Source organism: Colletotrichum karsti (assembly GCF_011947395.1).
Source record: "Colletotrichum karsti strain CkLH20 chromosome Unknown Scaffold26, whole genome shotgun sequence".
In the NCBI taxonomy this organism is placed as follows: Eukaryota; Fungi; Ascomycota; class Sordariomycetes; order Glomerellales; family Glomerellaceae; genus Colletotrichum; species Colletotrichum karsti.
The window spans coordinates 579168-597684 of record NW_024065926.1 but is presented as its reverse complement, the minus strand read 5'-3'; the positions used below and the strand labels follow the sequence as shown (position 1 = coordinate 597684).

General features: G+C 58.0%; 7 protein-coding genes across 7 annotated transcripts; 3 read left to right on the top strand and 4 right to left on the bottom strand.

The window, feature by feature from the left end:
• Positions 1-1924: 1924 nt before the first annotated feature.
• Positions 1925-5134, top strand: CkaCkLH20_08109 (TBC domain-containing protein; the record flags this gene model as incomplete). Its single annotated transcript, XM_038890824.1, has 1 exon — positions 1925-5134. The coding sequence occupies one exon, from the start codon at positions 1925-1927 to the stop codon at positions 5132-5134; it is 3210 nt and encodes a 1069-aa protein (XP_038744007.1).
• Positions 5135-5354: 220 nt separating this feature from the next.
• CkaCkLH20_08108 (enoyl-CoA hydratase/isomerase) lies at positions 5355-6176 on the bottom strand (the record flags this gene model as incomplete). The annotated part of the gene is made up of 1 exon (XM_038890823.1): positions 5355-6176. The coding sequence occupies one exon, from the start codon at positions 6174-6176 to the stop codon at positions 5355-5357; it is 822 nt and encodes a 273-aa protein (XP_038744006.1).
• Positions 6177-6801: 625 nt separating this feature from the next.
• CkaCkLH20_08107 (uncharacterized protein) lies at positions 6802-8261 on the top strand (the record flags this gene model as incomplete). Its single annotated transcript, XM_038890822.1, has 2 exons — positions 6802-6979; positions 7045-8261. 2 exons carry the CDS (start codon positions 6802-6804, stop codon positions 8259-8261), a joined length of 1395 nt encoding a protein of 464 aa, XP_038744005.1.
• Positions 8262-8471: 210 nt separating this feature from the next.
• On the top strand, positions 8472-9371 carry CkaCkLH20_08106 (cytidylyltransferase; the record flags this gene model as incomplete). Its single annotated transcript, XM_038890821.1, has 1 exon — positions 8472-9371. The coding sequence occupies one exon, from the start codon at positions 8472-8474 to the stop codon at positions 9369-9371; it is 900 nt and encodes a 299-aa protein (XP_038744004.1).
• Positions 9372-9883: 512 nt separating this feature from the next.
• On the bottom strand, positions 9884-11626 carry CkaCkLH20_08105 (uncharacterized protein; the record flags this gene model as incomplete). The annotated part of the gene is made up of 2 exons (XM_038890820.1): positions 9884-10557; positions 10612-11626. 2 exons carry the CDS (start codon positions 11624-11626, stop codon positions 9884-9886), a joined length of 1689 nt encoding a protein of 562 aa, XP_038744003.1.
• A 1848-nt stretch (positions 11627-13474) lies between these two features.
• CkaCkLH20_08104 (uncharacterized protein) lies at positions 13475-14689 on the bottom strand (the record flags this gene model as incomplete). The annotated part of the gene is made up of 1 exon (XM_038890819.1): positions 13475-14689. One exon carries the CDS (start codon positions 14687-14689, stop codon positions 13475-13477), a length of 1215 nt encoding a protein of 404 aa, XP_038744002.1.
• Positions 14690-15567: 878 nt separating this feature from the next.
• Positions 15568-17223, bottom strand: CkaCkLH20_08103 (salicylate hydroxylase; the record flags this gene model as incomplete). Its single annotated transcript, XM_038890818.1, has 6 exons — positions 15568-15710; positions 15764-15985; positions 16042-16151; positions 16212-16355; positions 16415-16695; positions 16747-17223. The coding sequence occupies 6 exons, from the start codon at positions 17221-17223 to the stop codon at positions 15568-15570; spliced, it is 1377 nt and encodes a 458-aa protein (XP_038744001.1).
• Between the last annotated feature and the right edge of the window lie 1294 nt (positions 17224-18517).

Sequence of the window (18517 nt, the reverse complement as noted above, 5' to 3'; positions counted from 1 at the left end):
GAAAACCCAGGTCGCTGGTCCGGGCGCCACACGGTGTTGTTTGTGTACTGAATCGCTCATGTCCTGGAAAATTTCTGTCGGTTTCAAGGGAGATTATCACCCGAATCGACACACACACATGTCACCAAACGACACCTCGCAGCCGGATCGCGGGGGGTGGTTTAAAATAGGCAGAGTGCCCCCCCTGAAATGAGGTGGTAATCTTATTTAGGGAGAGGCCGAGACGGGAATCGCGCGAGCCTTTTTCTCTTTCTCGGTGCCCAAGATTGTGTGATTGTGCATGCCGAAGCCCGACGCACATCAAATCCACATTGGCGTGTGGAGGTCGCGATGGAGATGGACCCTTGGAAATTTGCGGTTCATTTTTCCTGCTATTTTCTGCCCTCCCTTTGGAGTGGTCTCGTGTGCGACGGGCAGAGTTGGGACGAGGGAGACGGAGACAGAGCAGAATTTCCGGGATGGTTCCTCCTTGATGTCGGGCGCGCCAAGGAAGAGGATTGCTTGTATCGTTGCTCTTGGAGGCAGCCAAGACAGGGAAGATGCGGCACAAGACGTGTGTGTTTTTTTGCATCTCGGTAGGGTTCATGATATTGAGGCTGTATTATTAGGGGACCGAAGGGAAGACGGGATTCGACCACGTCTGTTTTTTTTTTATTTGTTAGGGCTTCCTTTGCGTGCGTGCGAGACGGGGAGTCGGGGACTTGGGAAAGTCAGGGAGCGCCCTTGGAGATGGTGGACATGGCATGGCAGGGCTGCAGAAGATTGGCGACGAGAATGAAAGAGGGGGAAGACACGGGTTGGCCCAGGTTTTCCCGTCGTTGGAAGCGTGTCCCTTGTCTGGGAAAATGTATGATGTGCTTGCTGCCCGCCTAACCTTGTGGTTCTTGTTGCTCCCGGTCGAAGCTTTTTCCAACTGCTGATGTGGCACCCGGTTCCCCTCCTTTTTTCCCACGATGGATGGAGCTGGTGTTGAGTCACTATTTCATTTTGCGTCAGGTTGCCATGTGTTTTGCGCGGCCCAGCCATCCGGGGATGTTTCCTAACCTATCGAAAGTTGAGATGCGTGAGGAGAAGGATATCGATGCACAACATTGTGATGTTGCTTTGACTCCGGGGCCCAGGTGTAAGGTAGGTTCCATGTATTTTGTATCCGTAAGGCATTGATCTTGTGGAATCTTTGGACCGGGGCGGGTTGGAGTGGAGTGGATTAGCGGGCTGCAGCTGAGGTGATCGTGGGCCTTCGTGTCGTGATACATGTTCGTTTGGTGTTTTGCGGCCAAAGCATCACGGAGGAGCCACCCCGACAAGTACCTCTACATGAGGCGATGGAATCTCAATGGAAGCTGCCAGGCCTGTCGGGTACATTAGCGTGTTTATGTTGCCTCTTCAGGCCAGCACAACACGCTGTCTGCACTGGACGCCCATCACAGCAACGCGACCTAGCACCCTAGCACAGTAGCGTCCTGAGTGACCACCCTCGTCACCACCTCACGTCTCTGAGGAGGAATCCCTGTCGGGAAGGTCTCAAGGTACTGACTGACTGCATAAACCGTCATCGTTGCTGCGTGTCCCGCCCGCCCGCTACCTGGTAGGTAACCTAAGGTACCTAAGGTATTTTGTGCGCAATCCATCCCGTTTCGGGCTGTTGCTATTGTACTATCGATTCTTACACCTCCCGGAGCCGACTACACTCATTCTTCATCTCGCCCTTCCCCTTATTCTACCAAACACCACAACTACCGCCCATTACCTTACGCTACCTTACTCTACATCCTTCTCACAGCATTTACTTTACCGCATGGCATAACACCACGACGAACCCCCCGATCGTATCTCCCACGGCGCCTCAGCTGGCCTTCGACGATACCCGACTGCCCTCGCTTGAAACCATGACGTTTGGTGTCATCGCCCGCCAACACCAACCATGGAACCCGAGCCTTCTCTCGCCCTTGAGCGCTCCGTCTCCCAGCAGAGCGGAACGTCCATGAAGAGCGCCCGCTCTTCCACCGTCCGCGGAAAACGTTCAAAGCTGAACTCCCAGCCCTCGAGCTCCGCCAGCAGCATCGCCGCCTCCGAAACAAAGTCCCTGACGAGCTTCCCCTCCTTTTCGCCCGGCTCGCCCAACCCCAAACACTCTTTTCCTCCCGATCCAACGACGCCCCCTGAGCCAGAACCCGAGCCGCCTGCCACCGTCCGCAAGATCTCCGACACCAGGTCCACCGCCTTCAACCTGCTGGGTAACCTTACCGGCAGCACCTCCGCCGCCGAGCAGGCTGCCCGCGATGCCCTGTTCGAGGACTCTCCCATCTCCACGACCAAGATCCCCGGTGCCCTGCACCACGCCGACGACGAACACATCGGCCGCCTGATTGCGAGGCACGGCGCTGTGCCTCTCGTCAGGCAGGTCGCCTCCGACCTGGCCGAACGCGATACCCAGATCGCCCTGTTAAGGAGGAAAGCCGACGAGAGGGAGAGGGCCCTGCGCAAGATCATTCTTGAATGCGGCCTCACCAATATGGACCTTGAGAAGAAGTTGCGGGTCGTCGAGAGCGAGATCAAGGCTTCTCGCCCCGGCAACCACCGCAACGAGAGCGGTCTGTCGGACCTCATGAGCGATGCCATGCAGGATACTGTTATTTACAATGTCTTTGGTCAGACTGATGCCAACGATGCGACCATCCGCGCAAGCAGCCTCACCATGCCTTCCAACCCTGACGGCAGGGGGACGAGCAGAGGCTGGAAGGACTACCTCTGGGGCGGCACGAGTCGGAAGAACAGCGCCCCCACCAGCGTCAACGGCGACGACACGAGGCCGGCTGCGGTGGTCAGAGGACAATCGTACGCGGACAGGAGACCGGGTCTGCAGGACGACCTCTTCAGCCCGCCCCCAGAAAGTGTTGCGCCGGAGAGCGTGCCGCCGAGAACTCCCAGCCGGGCTTCTAGTATCCAGTCAGGCCCGCCCGGCTCACGCAAACCCTCCTCTTCGGTCGCCGCCAGTCTCATGAGGCTGGTCGCTGGAGGTGCTCTCAACACGCGCGAGGGAGGCGCGAATAGGGGAAGGTCGAACAGTGCCACCCAGCCGCAGTCCACAATACGAGCGTCGTCCACCTCCAGCGCCAAGACCTCTCAGTCAAGCCGAGCAGTTTCGACACAGGGAGGACCGAAGGCGCTCATGGCGATGCGCAGGACTGGACCTACAAATAACGTACCTCCCAACGTGGCCACCGTCCGAACGCAACCCCAAGAAAGATGGGACACCATGACTGGCAGCCCTACGAGCGCTGTGGCCAACCGCCAGGAAAGTTATGGTCCGGTCGAGATGGATGCGATTCTCCCGCCTGAGACGCAGCCCCCGACTTTGACACATATTTACAACAATTATGTCGGTAGCGAGTATCTGACCGACCGGTTCGGATTTATCTACGACCAGCGAAGGAAGAAGAGGCAGCGTGAAGCGACGCAAATGGCCCGCCGCTTTAAGCAAGGAGGCCGGTCTGAGATGCTGTCTAACGGACGCTCCGACTTGTCCCCGCCGATGATTGAAGAGGAGGGGGCCCCGAGCCCTGGAGGAAGTGAGGAACGACCCGGCAGCCCTTCTTCTGCGGAGGAGCGTTCAAGCGAAGGCAAGGCCAAGAAGTGGCAAGATTACCTGAAGCTGGCAACATTCCCGACTGAGCTTTTGTCTCACACCCCCGCACTGAGCGCTCCATCTCTAGAGGTGCTCGAGGGGGGCGAGTTGGGAATGAAGTCGCCGGGTCTCATTACAGCCGACGAGCGGGGCTTCATACCCGTTGCGAGCGCGACAACGTCCGTTGTGGATGACGCGGCCCCGCCCGTCGAGGCGGATTCGGCTTCGGGGACTGTTGTTAGAGACGATTCTGAGCCGGTGAAGCTGCTTCTGCAGCACATGGGCGAGCTCCACGACTCCCTTCAGCGAGAGAAGGCAGCACGCTGGAACGAGTTTCTGCGCAAAGTCAGAGCCGAGAGGCGTCGGGACGGCGAGGCGGCTGCTGCAGCCGCTGCAGCCGCAGCCGAGGCTCGATACCAGAAACCCGCCGTGAACCTACCCGAGGCAGCGATGGCCGACGGCGAACTGATCGGTATTACCGGTCTTGGCATCAAGGGCAAAGTCGGCCGCGCCAAACGGACGGAACTAAAGAATCTGGTCCTCGGCGGTATCCCAGTCAACCTCCGTGCAAAGGTGTGGTCTGAATGCTCTGGCGCCACTGCCCTTCGCATCCCGGGATACTATCAGGACATCATCGCCCAGTCCGACGAAGATGACGACCCTCAGGTGGAGTCTCAGATTGAGATGGACATCAACCGTACTTTGACCGACAACATCTTCTTCCGCAAGGGGCCTGGCGTGCCCAAGCTCAAGGAGGTTCTTCTGGCTTACGCCCGCCGGAACCCCAAAGTCGGCTACTGCCAGGGCATGAATCTCATTGCGGCGAACCTGCTGCTGATTATGCCATCAGCAGAGGACGCCTTTTGGATTTTGGCCAGCATCATCGAGCACATCCTGCCTGCCGGATACTACGACGACCTCCTCACCTCCCGCGCTGACCAGCGTGTCCTGCGGGAGTACGTAGCTGATGTCTTGCCGAAGCTGTCACAGCACTTCGACGAGCTTGTCGTCGAGCTCGAAGCACTCACGTTTCAATGGTTTCTGAGCGTGTTCACCGACTGCCTTTGCGCCGAGGCCCTGTTCCGTGTGTGGGACGTGGTGCTCTGTATGAACGACGGAAGCACCTTCTTGTTCCAAGTGGCCCTGGCGCTGCTCAAGCTCAACGAGTCGCAGCTTTTGCAGTGTGATACCCCGGCGGCGGTCTACACGTACATCAACCACCAGATGACGAACCACGCCATCAGCATCGATAACATGATCAAGGCATCAGACGCACTCAGGAGGCTGGTGAAGAGAGAGGACGTGGAATCCCGCCGGGAGAAGGCTATCGAAGCAGAGAAGCAGCTGATTAGGGAGCGGGAAGACTTCAACGCGGCCAAGAGGACGAAGAAGGCCAGCGGCAGTGGCAGCGCCAGCGTCAGCGGGGGTGCAGCGACGCCCGCCGTACAGGGTGAAGCGGCTGAGCCGGAGGTGGAAGTCGAGGCGGCGCCGGAGGAGCAGTCGTGAGGTGCGGGAGTAGTTCGCAGGCGCGGAGGAGCCGCGACGGTGCATTTCTGGTGTTTGACGGACATCCATGATACCCCTCTGTCCGATTGGGAAGGCTAGTCAGAATAGCGTCTTTTTACATACATACAATACACGATCTCTACAGCGTTGATTCACAACTGCTCAACCACAATTTCGAAACGTGAGGTGAGTCGTCCAAAAGTCATCAGTATCATGAGCATCACAGCTTGGCCTTGCCAGCCTTCCAGTCCGCAGCAAACTTCTTCCCCTCGTCAATCCGATTCTTCTCCCAGGCTTCCCTCGCGTCCCACCGCGCCTCCTCACCCTCGTACTCCTCCTTGCTCAGGTAAAACGCGCTCTCCCGCCACATCTCCATCTTCAGCACGCCATACACGCCCGACTTGGCCCTCTCCGTCAGCTTCCGGTCCGCAATCAGCTTCAACGCCTCGTCCATGCCGCCCAGGGCGTCGACCAGCCCGGCCTCCAGCGCAGCGGGTCCCGCGAACCTCTTGGCCTCGAGCACGATCTCCTGGTAGGTCCTGGGGGAGCACTTGATGCGGAAGATGGAGCTCATGGGCGGCTTCAGCGGTGCGCCGAACTCGAGCTCGTTCATGCACAGGAAGCCCTTGGCCGGGTTCATGACGCGGTAGTCGTGGTGCATGGCGGTCATGAAGCCGCCGGCGAAGGCGTGGCCCGGGATGAGGGCGACGGTGGGCATCGGGTAGGTCAGCAGGCGCTTCCACATGCGGTAGAGGGGGTCCGGGAAGAAGCCGGGGGTGGCGAAGGCGTGTTCGAGGTCGAGGCCGTTGGAGTAGAACTTGGGGATGGCCGAGGTCGTCAGGAGGATGCCGGGCGGGTGGGAGAACTCGATCAGGTCGAGGGCGGCGAGGAAGGCGCGGCAGAAGGGGGTGGTGAGGCGGTTGTCCGGGGGCGAGGACCAGGTTAGGAGGTAGACCTTGGGGGAGGGGGATGTGCAGACTATCGAGCCGCCTTGGTGGGATTCGATGGGTGGGATGGGGATCGTGAAGAGGGGGGAGGCCATCTTGACGGTGGTGGTGAGAGATGAGACCGTTGGTGAGAGATGGGGTTTGGATGGATGAGATGCCTTCAAGTCGGGTGATTCGGATGACAGCTGCTAGCTATGTATGGATGTCTCTTGATCACAGATAGATGTTCTAGATGCGGATGATAGAGATGGTGAGATGGACAAAATAAGGTAGATGTCAAGTCTGAGTTCACTTGTAAGCCACCTATGAACCTCGGCTCGGGAAACGGTTTGCGACAAGGAAGGTAATCACCAAATGCAGGGCGGCTGTTCGGCTGATACCCCAAGTTTACGCCTGCCAACGGCGCTAATCGTCCAATGAACGTGCCCATGTCTGTCATCTCTTGACCTTTCTCGACATTTTTCACATGTGAAGGGCCAAAACAGCCGCCCACCTTGGCGCTTCTGCTGCACCCCGGACTCCAATCCCTGCACCCTGCGCGTGTCTTATGTAAGGCCTTCATCCACTCTGTGTTGACCAATCATGAGGAAGAATCCACAGAGCTCCCCTCGTCCCACTTTAGAGCTGCGTAAACCGTCTCAAGTCGCCTTTCTGTCCTCTTGCCCAAGGAGATCCAACTCTTGCGACACAAACCTCTCCCCACTTCAACGACGCGCGACCATGGCGGAAAAAGACCAGGACCAGCGGACTGTGGTCTTCTTCCACCCGGACCTGGGCATCGGCGGCGCCGAGCGACTCGTCGTGGACGCCGCTGTTGGCCTGCAGAACCGCAGCTGCAAGGTCGTCATCTTTACGAGCCACTGCGACAAGGGACACTGCTTCGAGGAAGCTCGCGATGGTACGATTCCCCTTCGGCTCCCACCATAGCCTCTCGAAACCAGACTAACATAGACGATCCAACAGGAACCCTCGACGTCCGCGTCCACGGCGACTGGCTCCCCCAGTCGATCCTCGGCCGCCTCACGATCCTCTGCGCCATCGCCCGCCAGATAACCCTCCTCCTCCACATCTACCTCACCCGCGAGCTCCAGTCCCTCGACCCGGACTTCTTCGTCGTCGACCAGCTCTCCGCCGGCCTCCCCCTCCTCCAGTACCTCGTCCCCAAGGCCCCGATCCTCTTCTACTGCCACTTCCCCGACATGTACCTCGCCCTCGGCCGCGAGCGCTGGTGGAAGCGCGTCTACCGCGTCCCCTTCGACTGGGTCGAGCAGTGGAGCATGGGCTTCGCCGACGAGATCGCCGTCAACTCGGGCTTCACCAAGGGCGTCGCCACCAGGGCGTGGCCCGCCCTCGCCAAGAGGAAGGACTTCAAGGTCGTCTACCCCTGCGTCGACATCGCGCCCAAGAAGGCCGAGGAGGAGCAGGAGGCCGTGTGGACGGATAAGAATATCATCTTGAGCATCAACCGGTTCGAGAGGAAGAAGGATATCGCGCTGGCCGTGAAGGCCTTTGCCGCGCTTCCCAAGGAGAAGAGGAAAGGGACGCGGTTGGTCATTGCGGGCGGTTACGACCTGCGCAGCGCGGAGAACTTCAACTACCACAAGGAGCTGGAGAAGCTGGCCAAGGACCTCGGTCTGGAGTCGTTCACCGCCAAGAACATCATCACCGCGCTCTCCGCGCCCGAGGACATACCCGTGCTGTTCCTGCTCTCCATCCCCTCGAGCTTCAAGGACTCGCTGCTCAAGTCGGCCAAGCTGCTGGTCTACACCCCGTCCAACGAGCACTTCGGCATCGTGCCCCTCGAGGCGATGCTGGCCGGCGTGCCCGTCCTGGCGGCCAACACGGGCGGCCCGACGGAGACGGTCATGGACGGGACCACCGGGTGGCTGCGGGAGCCGGACCAGGTGGGGGAGTGGACCAAGGTCATGGACACGGTGCTGAACAAGATGAGCAGCAGGCAGCTGGAGAAGATGGGCAGCGACGGCGTGCAGAGGGTCAGGGTCGGGTTCGGGCAGGAGAAGATGGCGGAGAGGATCGAGCGGATACTGGATGACCTGGCGACGAGGCAGAGGGTCCCGCCGTGGATCAACGCCGTGCTGAATTTCGTCGGTATCGGTATCTTCTTCGCCTTTGGGCTGTTCACGTCTAGCTTGCTCGTTAGCCCACAGAAGAGGGCTTAAAGGGAAATAGAATGTGTATTTGTACGATACCAGAATCTGTTGATACAACCATTTATTGCATACATTTACCCCTGACATGGAGTCCAGTGGAACATCATACTACCCCACATCTACCTCGACCCCCACGTAGAGGGGTAGCCGAATCCGCGCCAACCACCCCCGACTGCAGTGACATACACGACATCTCACCTCACATTCATCACCCTCAAAATGTCACAACAAGAAACAATGTCCCGCAAAGCCCTAACGGCCTTCTTCTCCCGCTCCCTCGCCTCCTTCCAGACCTCCAACGTCCCCCTCCGCATCCTCTGCACCCTCCCCCACCGCAATGACACCACCACCCACCCGGCGCCGCGGAGCCCCCCGCCGTCGCTGAAGCGCCTCGTCGTGCTCGACTCCTCCTTCAACCCCCCGACGCGCGCCCACCTGCGCATGGCCGCCTCGGCCGTCCGCGCCGCCGCCGGCGATGACGACGACGAGGGCGCGAGGCTGCTCCTCCTCCTGGCCGTCAACAACGCCGACAAGAAGCCGAAGCCGGTCGCGTTCCCGACGCGGCTGGGGCTGATGTGCGCCTTTGCGGAGGACCTGTTGGAGGACGTCGGCGGGGCGGGGGTGGAGGTCGATTTGGGGCTCACGACGATGCCGTTTTTCCACGACAAGGCGAGGGCTGTCGCGGAGGCGGGGGTTTATCCGAGGGAGGTGGAGCAGGTGTATCTGGCGGGGTTCGATACGCTGATACGCATCTTCAACCCGAAGTACTACGGCGAGGCGTCCGACGAAGGGGAGAGGCCGATCCGGAGGGCGCTGGATCCGTTTTTGGGGAGGTCGAGGTTGAGGGTCACGATGAGGGTGGACGACGAGTGGGGTGGTGAGAAGGAGCAGGTCGGGTATCTGGAGAAGTTGAGGGACGGCGGGTTGGAGGAGGTCGGGGGCCGGAGGGAGTGGGGGGAGAGGGTCGAGATGGTTTCCGGGGAGGGGGAGGTCGTTGTGAGTAGTACCAAGGTCAGGGAGGCCGCGAGGACGGGGGACGGGGTGGTGTTGGAGGGGTTGCTTGGGAGGAGGGTGAGGGAATGGGTTTTGGAGGAGGGGTTGTATCGGGAGGATGAGTGATGTGAGGATGTTGAGATGGATGAGTCTGTATGTCTGGAGGAAAGAGTGTTTTGAGATGCTTAGATCCGAGATGTTCGCTAGAGATGGAACGATACGAGGGTGGGCATCGTTCTTTGTTTGGGACTTTTACACTGCAGACAATGTAGACCATCTTTTCGGATCGAAAATAATAACCCGCTGAAAACGGGTATTACTATACAACATTATCATCGTGGCCAACAATTAAGTCCTCCGAGAAGTGAGTGAGGTGGGCTAAATCATCCTTGGGGTGTGCTCTGCCAGTTGAGTTTTCACCAGCAACCTACTAGCTAAAGTGAATGGTATTAGATTTCAGCAGAGTCCCTTATGATTAAAGGTCCACCCACTTTATACCAGCTGAAGCCAGCGTCGTGGTTAACTAGTTCTGTAGTTCGTGAGTTCGAACCCCTTTTCTCCTGCTTGAAGCCTTTTTCTTTTTTCTTTTCTTCTTCATAGCCTTCTACATGACTTATTTTTCACTTGTGTGTATCCCTCTATACGAATCCAGGCGGCCACTCCTTATAGTCTAGTTCGATATACCCCTCGTCCCCATCGTAATCCTCCGGCGCCTTCCTCCACTCCTCGGGGATCGAGATGTACGTCTCGACTCCGCTGGCATTACACGACATGCCGTTGTAAATCGAATCATGATCACGCCTGGCGGTTCCAATCGAAAGCCGCGGCGCGGGCAGGGTCGTGTTGAACCAGTGTATGTAGCTCGGCACGTCCTGTACCAGGGGGTCCGGCCAGGGCCCGAGTTTGTTCAGATCGACACCAACCTCGCTTGCCTTGCGCTCCAGCGTTTCTCGATAATGTGCGTTATGGCTTCGACGCGCTTCGTTGAACAGTCCGTGGCTCGGCTCGACGGGGTCGCCGCCATCGTCCCCGGAAATGAGGGCGTCGAACAGATGCTGTCTGTTGGCGTAGATGGCGGCGCGGGCGACGCTGGGCCTCATGCGGGGGACTAGACGGGCCAGAGCCTCGTAGGTCGAATCGGCTGGGACGACTGGATACCATATGAGCCGAGGGCAGGCCCATTCTTGTGATAAAATGTAGGAGAGGTCGTTGTCCATGATTCCTCTGGCCGAGATGGCTTCACGGATGTGCCAATCTACGCCGTTTGGAAAGGGCTGTGTCTTCCACCATTTCGCGAAGAGAGTGTTGTGGTCTGATAATCATGTTAGACGCGAGGAAATTTTGTTGCAGAAGAACTTCGTCATACATATACCACGGACTATACAGCCCATCTCTTCTTTGAGGAGCCAAGGGCGTCGCAGGCGATGATATCGATCAATGTCACCGTAATATGCGGCCATGAGGATGAGCAAGTCTTTGAAGCAAGTTGTCAAGTCTGCCGGAAGTGGCTCGCAAAGAAGCTTCAGCCCTTCGTCGTCGATGTTCGGGACTACCGGATTGACGAAACCAGGAGTGCCGCCGTTGCCGTCAAGATCGATGTTCATGTCCTCGGTGATGTTGAACATGGTGTCTATGAAACCCCGTTCAGGACCGAGAGACCACGGGCTCACCTCGTCGTCGTCGGGCTCGGAGTCTCCTTCTTCGTCGTCCATGCGACCAATCGGGGGCTCAAACCTTTGGGTCTCCATCAAGTAAGGTCGAATCGCGGTATCTCCGTTCAGGAAAGCCGGTTTGGGGGATTCGGTGTTCATGGTCCGGCTGTAATCGTCAAAGACTTTGTATCGGCAGGGTGCTCCCATGATGAGGTTGAATATCTCAAGGTTGCCGTTCTCGCGCGCTTCCTCCGCGATGGCCACCTCGGGCAGGATCTGGTCGGCGAGTTCCTTGTAGAGTTGCGTGTGCCCGGCAACAGCACAAGCACGCCCGGCCTGGTACGCCATGACGGGAAAGCGCCGGACGAGCTCTCTGAGGGTTTCCTCGGATGGAAGGTCTGGATGCCAAATACAATAGGGCATTTCGGCGGGTCGGTCAGGGTCCATGTCGGGGATTCTGTTGCTCATGATGGCTCTGGCGTTGAGGGCGCGAGTGAAGAGTGGAAGCGTCCCGCGAAGTTCGGCGGCTGGGCCGAAGCAGAAGTCGGCGTGGTATCTGATGCCCCGGACGACGCATAGGCGGGTGATCTCTCTGCCTAGACTGTGCGGGAGGCTTTTGCCGTTGAATGCTGCGACGGCGTCGTCATGAACATATGTTCGAGACCGCAGGCGCTTCTCCATGTTGCCTTCATCGACCTGCTCTGCTGTCCGTGTTGGCAAGTCTACCATGTTGGTGAGAATTACGAGCTGTGATGGAGGTGGAACACGACGAAAGATGAAGACGTTGAAGAGAAGTGAACGAAGCAATGAACAGGGTCTCTGCCTGATCTACACTGCCGGGAAGGACGCAGTCACTTGTTGCTGTGCCCCAGACTCATCACCAACCCCACCTGCCTTATTTGGACCATGCATGGAAACCATCACGAGCTTAAACTTCCAACACCTGCATCCAACCTTCTTCACATACATGACCTGATCATAATAGTGGCTCGCAGCCCTAGGCTTCATTATGCGGTAGACAATAAGCCGGTTGCCTCTGGAGTGACTCTCAGTCGACGCGTTTTTCACGAACAGGCATCTCTCGCTGAACGCCGTTTTTCAGACATCGCCAGCATCCCAAAGATCAAGCACAGTGGACCGGATGATCCAAACTAACCATCGCGATGCGGAACAGGTGTATACCACGCCGATGGTGATGAGAAGCAATATCATTGCCGAGCGAGAAGAGGCAAGCGTTCTAGTGTGAGAACTTCACAAGCCTTGAGGCAGCTTTACGCAGGATAACGTGGCCGGCAGACCGTTAGGAAGAGAACGCGAGGAAGTTAAGAAGCATGGGAAAGCATCACAGCACATCATGCCTATGACGGCCATGAGGCTGTTCGAGACCGAGCAGCGGTTAAGAGAGGAGAAGGCCAACAGCGCCACGACAACAGCAACAGGCTTAACGATTCGGTTCATCTTGACCCAAGACTCCTGCCAGCGCTTTGAAGAGACTGAATTATTGCGCCTGGCTGGGTGCCTGGAATCGAGCGACTATACCTACCGAAAGAAATCGAGGCTCACAGAAGATCGAGACAAGTCGACCACACATTCGCGTGGGCCTGAATGAAGAGAAGACTCATCATCGCCGACGACACGTCCAAACAGCACTGCACTTTCCACCCAAATTGCGAGTTGAAGGAGAGAAAATTCTGCACTCGCGTGAATGCCTGAGAAATCGCGACCCAGGCACCTCTACAAACCCGCTCTTTCCTCCCAATTCACCGCGAGCGAAGAGTTTGCACCCTGGCCAGGCACCCCGTGGTACGTGCCCGACCACCCACCCGAATTCTCATTGGCCCGAAAATTTTACTGATGGCGGCCCCCTGAAGACCCCACACCGCCCGTCTCCCATCGTCTATAAAACAGCGCCTTCGTCCCGCGCTTCTTAGGATTTTCTTTCTTCTTTTTTTCTTCATGTCGACAATACTTCAGAGAATCATTTCTATAGTATTCGACCTACTCTAGGTTCCCTAAAGGAGCCACAGATTCCACCCTGGTTGATGAGTGATATCCTCGACACCCTAGAGTGAAGAACTCTTGGTTGCTCTCGATCTGTCCGCGAGGATGGCGGTCTCGCTTCCGGCTTCGGTCGGGGCGGGCTGTATAGAGAGCGGTGATGATCTCGTCCCCGCTCGCGGTCTTGCCCTTGGGCGCGCGGACGGGGTGGGTGTCGATGGACGTCTGACAGGCTTTTTTCTCTTTTTCATTGCGCGCCGCTGCTCTGTCAGTGGTCGTGAAGAGGAAGACTCTTGATTCATTTGGTGATGGCAGTGTAGTAGGTTGGTTGTACAGCCCGTCGCGTTGGAAATATTGCCAATTTGACGCGTAAATCGAGTGAATGTCTGACAAGGTCCATCGTGGTTCACCCATCCAGGAAAATCCAGTGAAGCTCATTTGCTGGCCCTCAAGACTTCCTTCCACAGGGAATGCTTGGGCATGAAGGTCCTATTTTTATCTAGCGCCCGTTTTAGCCTCGACATGACCATGAACCGTTCAACATCAACCATGGATTCAATTTTGACGCTGTCATCTAAATCAATAAGACCTGCCAGCGTAGCTCTGCGGCCTTCCAGCCTCGTTAAAACCCCACGATGCACCTCGATCGATTTCATCCTCGTCCTCGACTCGGCCGGGCGGGAACTGGTCCAGCGCCCGCGACGACCGCGGCATCGCAGCGTACTGGTCATCTCTGCTGCTTCCGACATACCCTTCTCCGGCATACCACCCGTTGTTCCCGTTCGAGTGCACAGTGCTGAGGTGCCCCTCGCTGACAGACCGCAGCTGGCTAGTGAGGGCAACTGCGTCACGAGGCGAGAGCGCTGTCCCCGCGGGCCTCAGGACCGGCGGCGGCACCCCCGAGGCCGACGACACGCTGGGCGCTCTCTGCTGCTGCAGCTTCCTCTGCGCGGCCTCGTCGAGCTCGAAGAAGGCGGCGTGGACGAGGACGAGGGTGGCGACCTTGACGACGGTCGCGACGACGCTGAAGACGGACGAGAAAACCCAGAGCCCGACGAGGGCCGCCGCCGCCGCGAAGCCCGACATGATGGCCTGGCTCGAGGCGTACTTGCGCACGCCGAGGTCCCGGGCGATGTCGCGGCCGTTGTAGGACTGGATGAACAGCCCGAACTTGACGATGCCGAAGAGGGCCGTCAGGATGAACCAGTGTGACGTCAGGAGGGTCCCGACCAGCAGGATGGCGTAGGCGTTGCCGTGGCGCGGCAGGTTCGTGGCCAGGCGGGTCTGGAGGACGTCCTGCGACGCCGGGAGGCGGAGGTTCGAGGGGCTGAGGAGGTTCGTCACGGGTGTGTCCGGGAGGGCGAGCTCGTACGAGGTCGTGAAGGGCGGGAGGACGCCATTGGGGGCGGTCGCCGCGGCAGCACTGCCGCCGGTGAGGTTCGGAAGGGATTGGAAGACGCTGTAGGCGGACTGCAGGTTGCTGAAGAGGGCGGTCGGGGAGATGCCGAAGGTGCTGCCGTTGGCGTTGCTGTCGCTCTTGGTGGCGACTTCTGTGCTGCTGCTGGGGCTGGAGCTGGGGCTGGAGGTCTCTGCTCCGGTCGACTTTCGTTTGCGAGGCATTTCTGCTGGTCGGCGGGCTTTGGGGGCTTTGGGGGAGCGGGATCGTGAGCGGCGTCGTGAGGAGGAAGAGGAGGAGGAATCGTGGCCTCGGGTGCTGGACCGGAGGGAGGAGGTCTCGCTCCCGGTCACGTCCCGCTTCGAGTCCCGGGCGGACGACGTCGATGATTTACCCATTTTCGGTTTTGGGTGGCGTGTATATGGTTTGTGTGTGCGTCCGTGTGTGTGTGTGTGTGTGTGTGTGTGTGTGTGTGTCCCGGGTGGTAAGTTTAAAAGAATGTGTCGACGACGACGGAACCGGACACAGGAGGTAAGTAAGTTTATTTTTGACGAGTGCCAAAGGTCGGTGAAAGAGGGTCAGTCAGCAGCAAGGAATTCGTGCCCGAGGTGGTTCCAGACTTGCTGCAGCTGTGCCCGGCAGGCCGAAGATGGAGAGGAAAACACCGCACCTCAGCTGTTGCAGCTTTTTTGCAGCTTTCCATTGGGAAGAGCTCTGCTGCCCGCCCGCGTTTCTGTTAGCGATTGGCGGGGAAGCTTGCTGTGGAGCCGCATCCGGGTCAGATTGCCGCAGCCAACGATGCACAAAGTACCCGACAGCGCATCTGACTTGGCATATCGGCAAGCTCGCGTGTCTCTTATCTTGTTGTTGTCGTGTGTGTTTTGCTCCGGTTTCTCGCTGACCGCCTTGACGGCCGATGCTCCCGGCCGCCGGTGCCGCGTTTCGCCCGATCGTGACGGAAAAGTCTAGCTGGAAGGCCTGGGGCTGGGCCTGGGCCGTCTTTGGGTCGGCCCGCTGCAGCTGCGAGTCACCGAGCCAGGTTATCGAGAACCCCAGCGAAATTCTAGAACGAATCTCTTTGAATTGGCTACGGGTCACAGTACCGTCCAGCGTCGAGTTGGAAGGTCTTCAATCTAGGTGTTGACAAGGTGAATGGCATTTCAGGTCTTCAATGTCACGCGCCCCCCGCATGAACAGCTCGGTACACGAGGAATCAAAACCGAATCGAAAACTGTCACCTACGGAACTCAGAAAGTACCTCAAACAGTCAATCGATTTACGGGTAAACTCCTTTGCCAGGAACCTTCTGGAAGAACGCCGACGGCAGCTCAAACGACGCATCCACATTCTGCACCTGCTGGACGCTGTCCCGGATAATGTCGTATCCAAAATTGTACGCGAAGAACTCTTCAGGGTTTTCTGCATCACAGTCAGTCAACCACTTACGACACCAGTCCCTGCTATTAACTTACTCGGCACCTTCTCTGCTGGGATGAACTTGGACGCCTCCTCCCGGATGAGCTCCGGCTCCTCCTGGCCCGCGTTGCTGAATATCTGCATCACGCTGGCGCGGTTTCTGCGAATCTTCTCGTATACCCGCAGACGCGCCTCGACGTCTTTGGCTTCTGCGCACGCAAGTGCGATGCCGAGAGCGACGCCGTCTTCGATGCCTTGCGCTCCTCCTTGGCCTTGGTCTGCAGTCTTCTCATCAGTTGGGCTCTCTACTCATCTTACCATTGATGTCACTTACGAGGCAGCATGGGGTGCGCAGCATCGCCAGCCAGAGTCATCTTGCCCTTTGTCCACGTCGGAATGGGAGCGCGGTAGAGGAGAGCCCATTGCTTCACCTCGGTGGCTTTGCTAAAGGATGTCAGTCAGTCTTGTTCATCTTAAGGTTTATGAACTCGTTTATGAACTCACTCTAGGATGGCAAGGACACTCGGGTGGAAGTCCGAATATCTCTGAAGCAACTTCTCCTTGCCAACAGAGGCATGCCAGTCTTCCTTCTTTGTCGACTCGATATCGTCGTTGTGGAAGATGGCCACAAAGTTGTGCTCCTCGTTGCTGCTCAAGTCAACATCCAAGTACACCGTCTCATCCCTTATATGGTGTAGGCTGCTCACTTTCTGCATGGGTAAGAGACAAGGCGTTTCTTGTCTCCAACCAAGAACTTCATACGACCATCGTCCCCCTCAGTCCAGAACTTCGTCACCGGATCCGCCTCAATATCGGCCGTGGAGATGAGGAAGCGGAAGCAGAAGTTGTAATGCCCCTGAGGCACCGCCGGGTTCGAGTGACCCAGGACGGCCTCGACACCAATAGTGTGCACGCCGTCCGCGGCTATGACAACGTCGCCAGTGACGACCTCACCGGAAGCCAGCGTGATCGTCGCCGATTCGGGATCCTACAAGAGCTCAGCTTCACGCCTCTATCACCATAAAAAGTTTTTCCTCACATATTTCACAACCTCACTCTGCAAGTGCACAGTCGCAGGCCGTCCCAGCCCACCACCCCTCGCATACCCATTCACGCCGTTCACATCATTCGCCCCCGTCCCATTCACACCCCCATCCCCATCCTCAGTCGCCAACCTCTTCAGCTCCTCGTGCAAATCGACCCGATGCGCAAAGTACCACGGCGCACCGTACCGCTCCTCGACGTAGTCCTCCGTCCCGACGTGGAACTTCTTCAGCGTGTCGCCCCGGGCGCGGAAACTGCACCGCGCCAGCACGAACCTGGCCCTGACCGGGTCGAGCCCCCAGGCCAGCAGCGCGCGCGCCGCGTTCGGGCAGACGTGGATCGCGGCCCCGATCTCGTTGTTGAGCGCGGAGCGCTCGTAGACGTGCACGTCGTGGCCGGCGCGGCGGAGGCCCACGGCTGCCGAGAGGCCTGCGATGCCGCCGCCTGCGATGAGGACTTTGAGGGGAGCCATGGGGGTGTGAGGTCAAGCGGACGCAGAGTCAGTGTCGAGGTGAGATGAATGAGACAGGCTTCGGCCGAGGAGGGAGACGAGCAAGTTGTATGTGCACCTGGCCTGGATATCAACCTGCTTTCTCCATTATTGTTGCCAAATGGTCACTTGAGTTGGCTGGCTTAACGAATTCCTTTTTGGAGAGGGGCTTCTGGGGCGTGTTCTGGCGATGGGTACCATCTCCCAAAGTCCCTCGGCCCACGATACCCTTTCAGACGCACAATGCACCTCCTGAAAGACTTCTTGCAACGACGAATGAAGGGGTCCATCTCTTGCAGTGAGAGGATGGGTTCTCTCCTGCTATTCGGCCAGCGCCTCTTCACGAACGGAGACCCTTGGACCGGGGTCGAGAATCTAGCGAACCGGGGTCCCGTGAACAAGCATTCTATCAAGCTCATGGTGCTTTGGGCGGGGTTCAATGTTGCATCGCATCGGCAGGGCGTGGAATTCTCGTGTGTAAGCCCTTACGAAGATTCAGAGACTCACGATGCCAACTGCCTGGGGAAAGAGTAGATAATTCTCTTCACCATCTTATCCAGCCTCCGTTGTATGAGAACCAGCCGTAAAGGCCGGACGTTCAGAGGCCTGGTGACCTCAGAAACCCACCCGGTGAAAAGAACGGCTTCTCATGCGTCTGATACGATGCACGTCTTGGTTGTCTCCTGTCGTCGAACATTTGACTGGTGACTCTTCAACTCCACGATGCAGAGCAAGAAAGGGAACCACTACAGACCAGCACGAAGTCTGCATCTCCTGCGCTGTCTCCTTCGCCTGCGGCCCAAGCCATCAACATCGTCCGCGCAGGAGCCGTCACTCGAGCCAGTGCCAGAAGATATCACGGCCATCAATACCGTGAGACAGAAACCTGCAAGCGGCACCAACACCAGGTCGCATTCTTCAAGTCCCAATCTGCAGGCATCGTACGAGGCCGCACTTCCAATGTCGGAGCAGGTGGGTTGCGTGCCCTATCTTTCCTCGTTGTTGGTGCCCGTTGAGGTTCGAGAACAAGGTCAAGGGCAAGGGTGGCCCTGCTCGAAGAGTGTGGATATTTCGGGATGGGGAAGTGGCCCCCCGCCTTCCGCCGTGATCCCATGATCCCATGATCCCGGCCGGCTGTGTAACGAAGAATACACGACGACCCTACTGAGATACAGCAACTCGTTGAAAGTGAACATGAGGAGCTGCGATGATGGCAAGGATATGCTTGTGCGGTTGTCGTTCAGACGGCATGGCATGGGTACAGTCTGGGAATGCG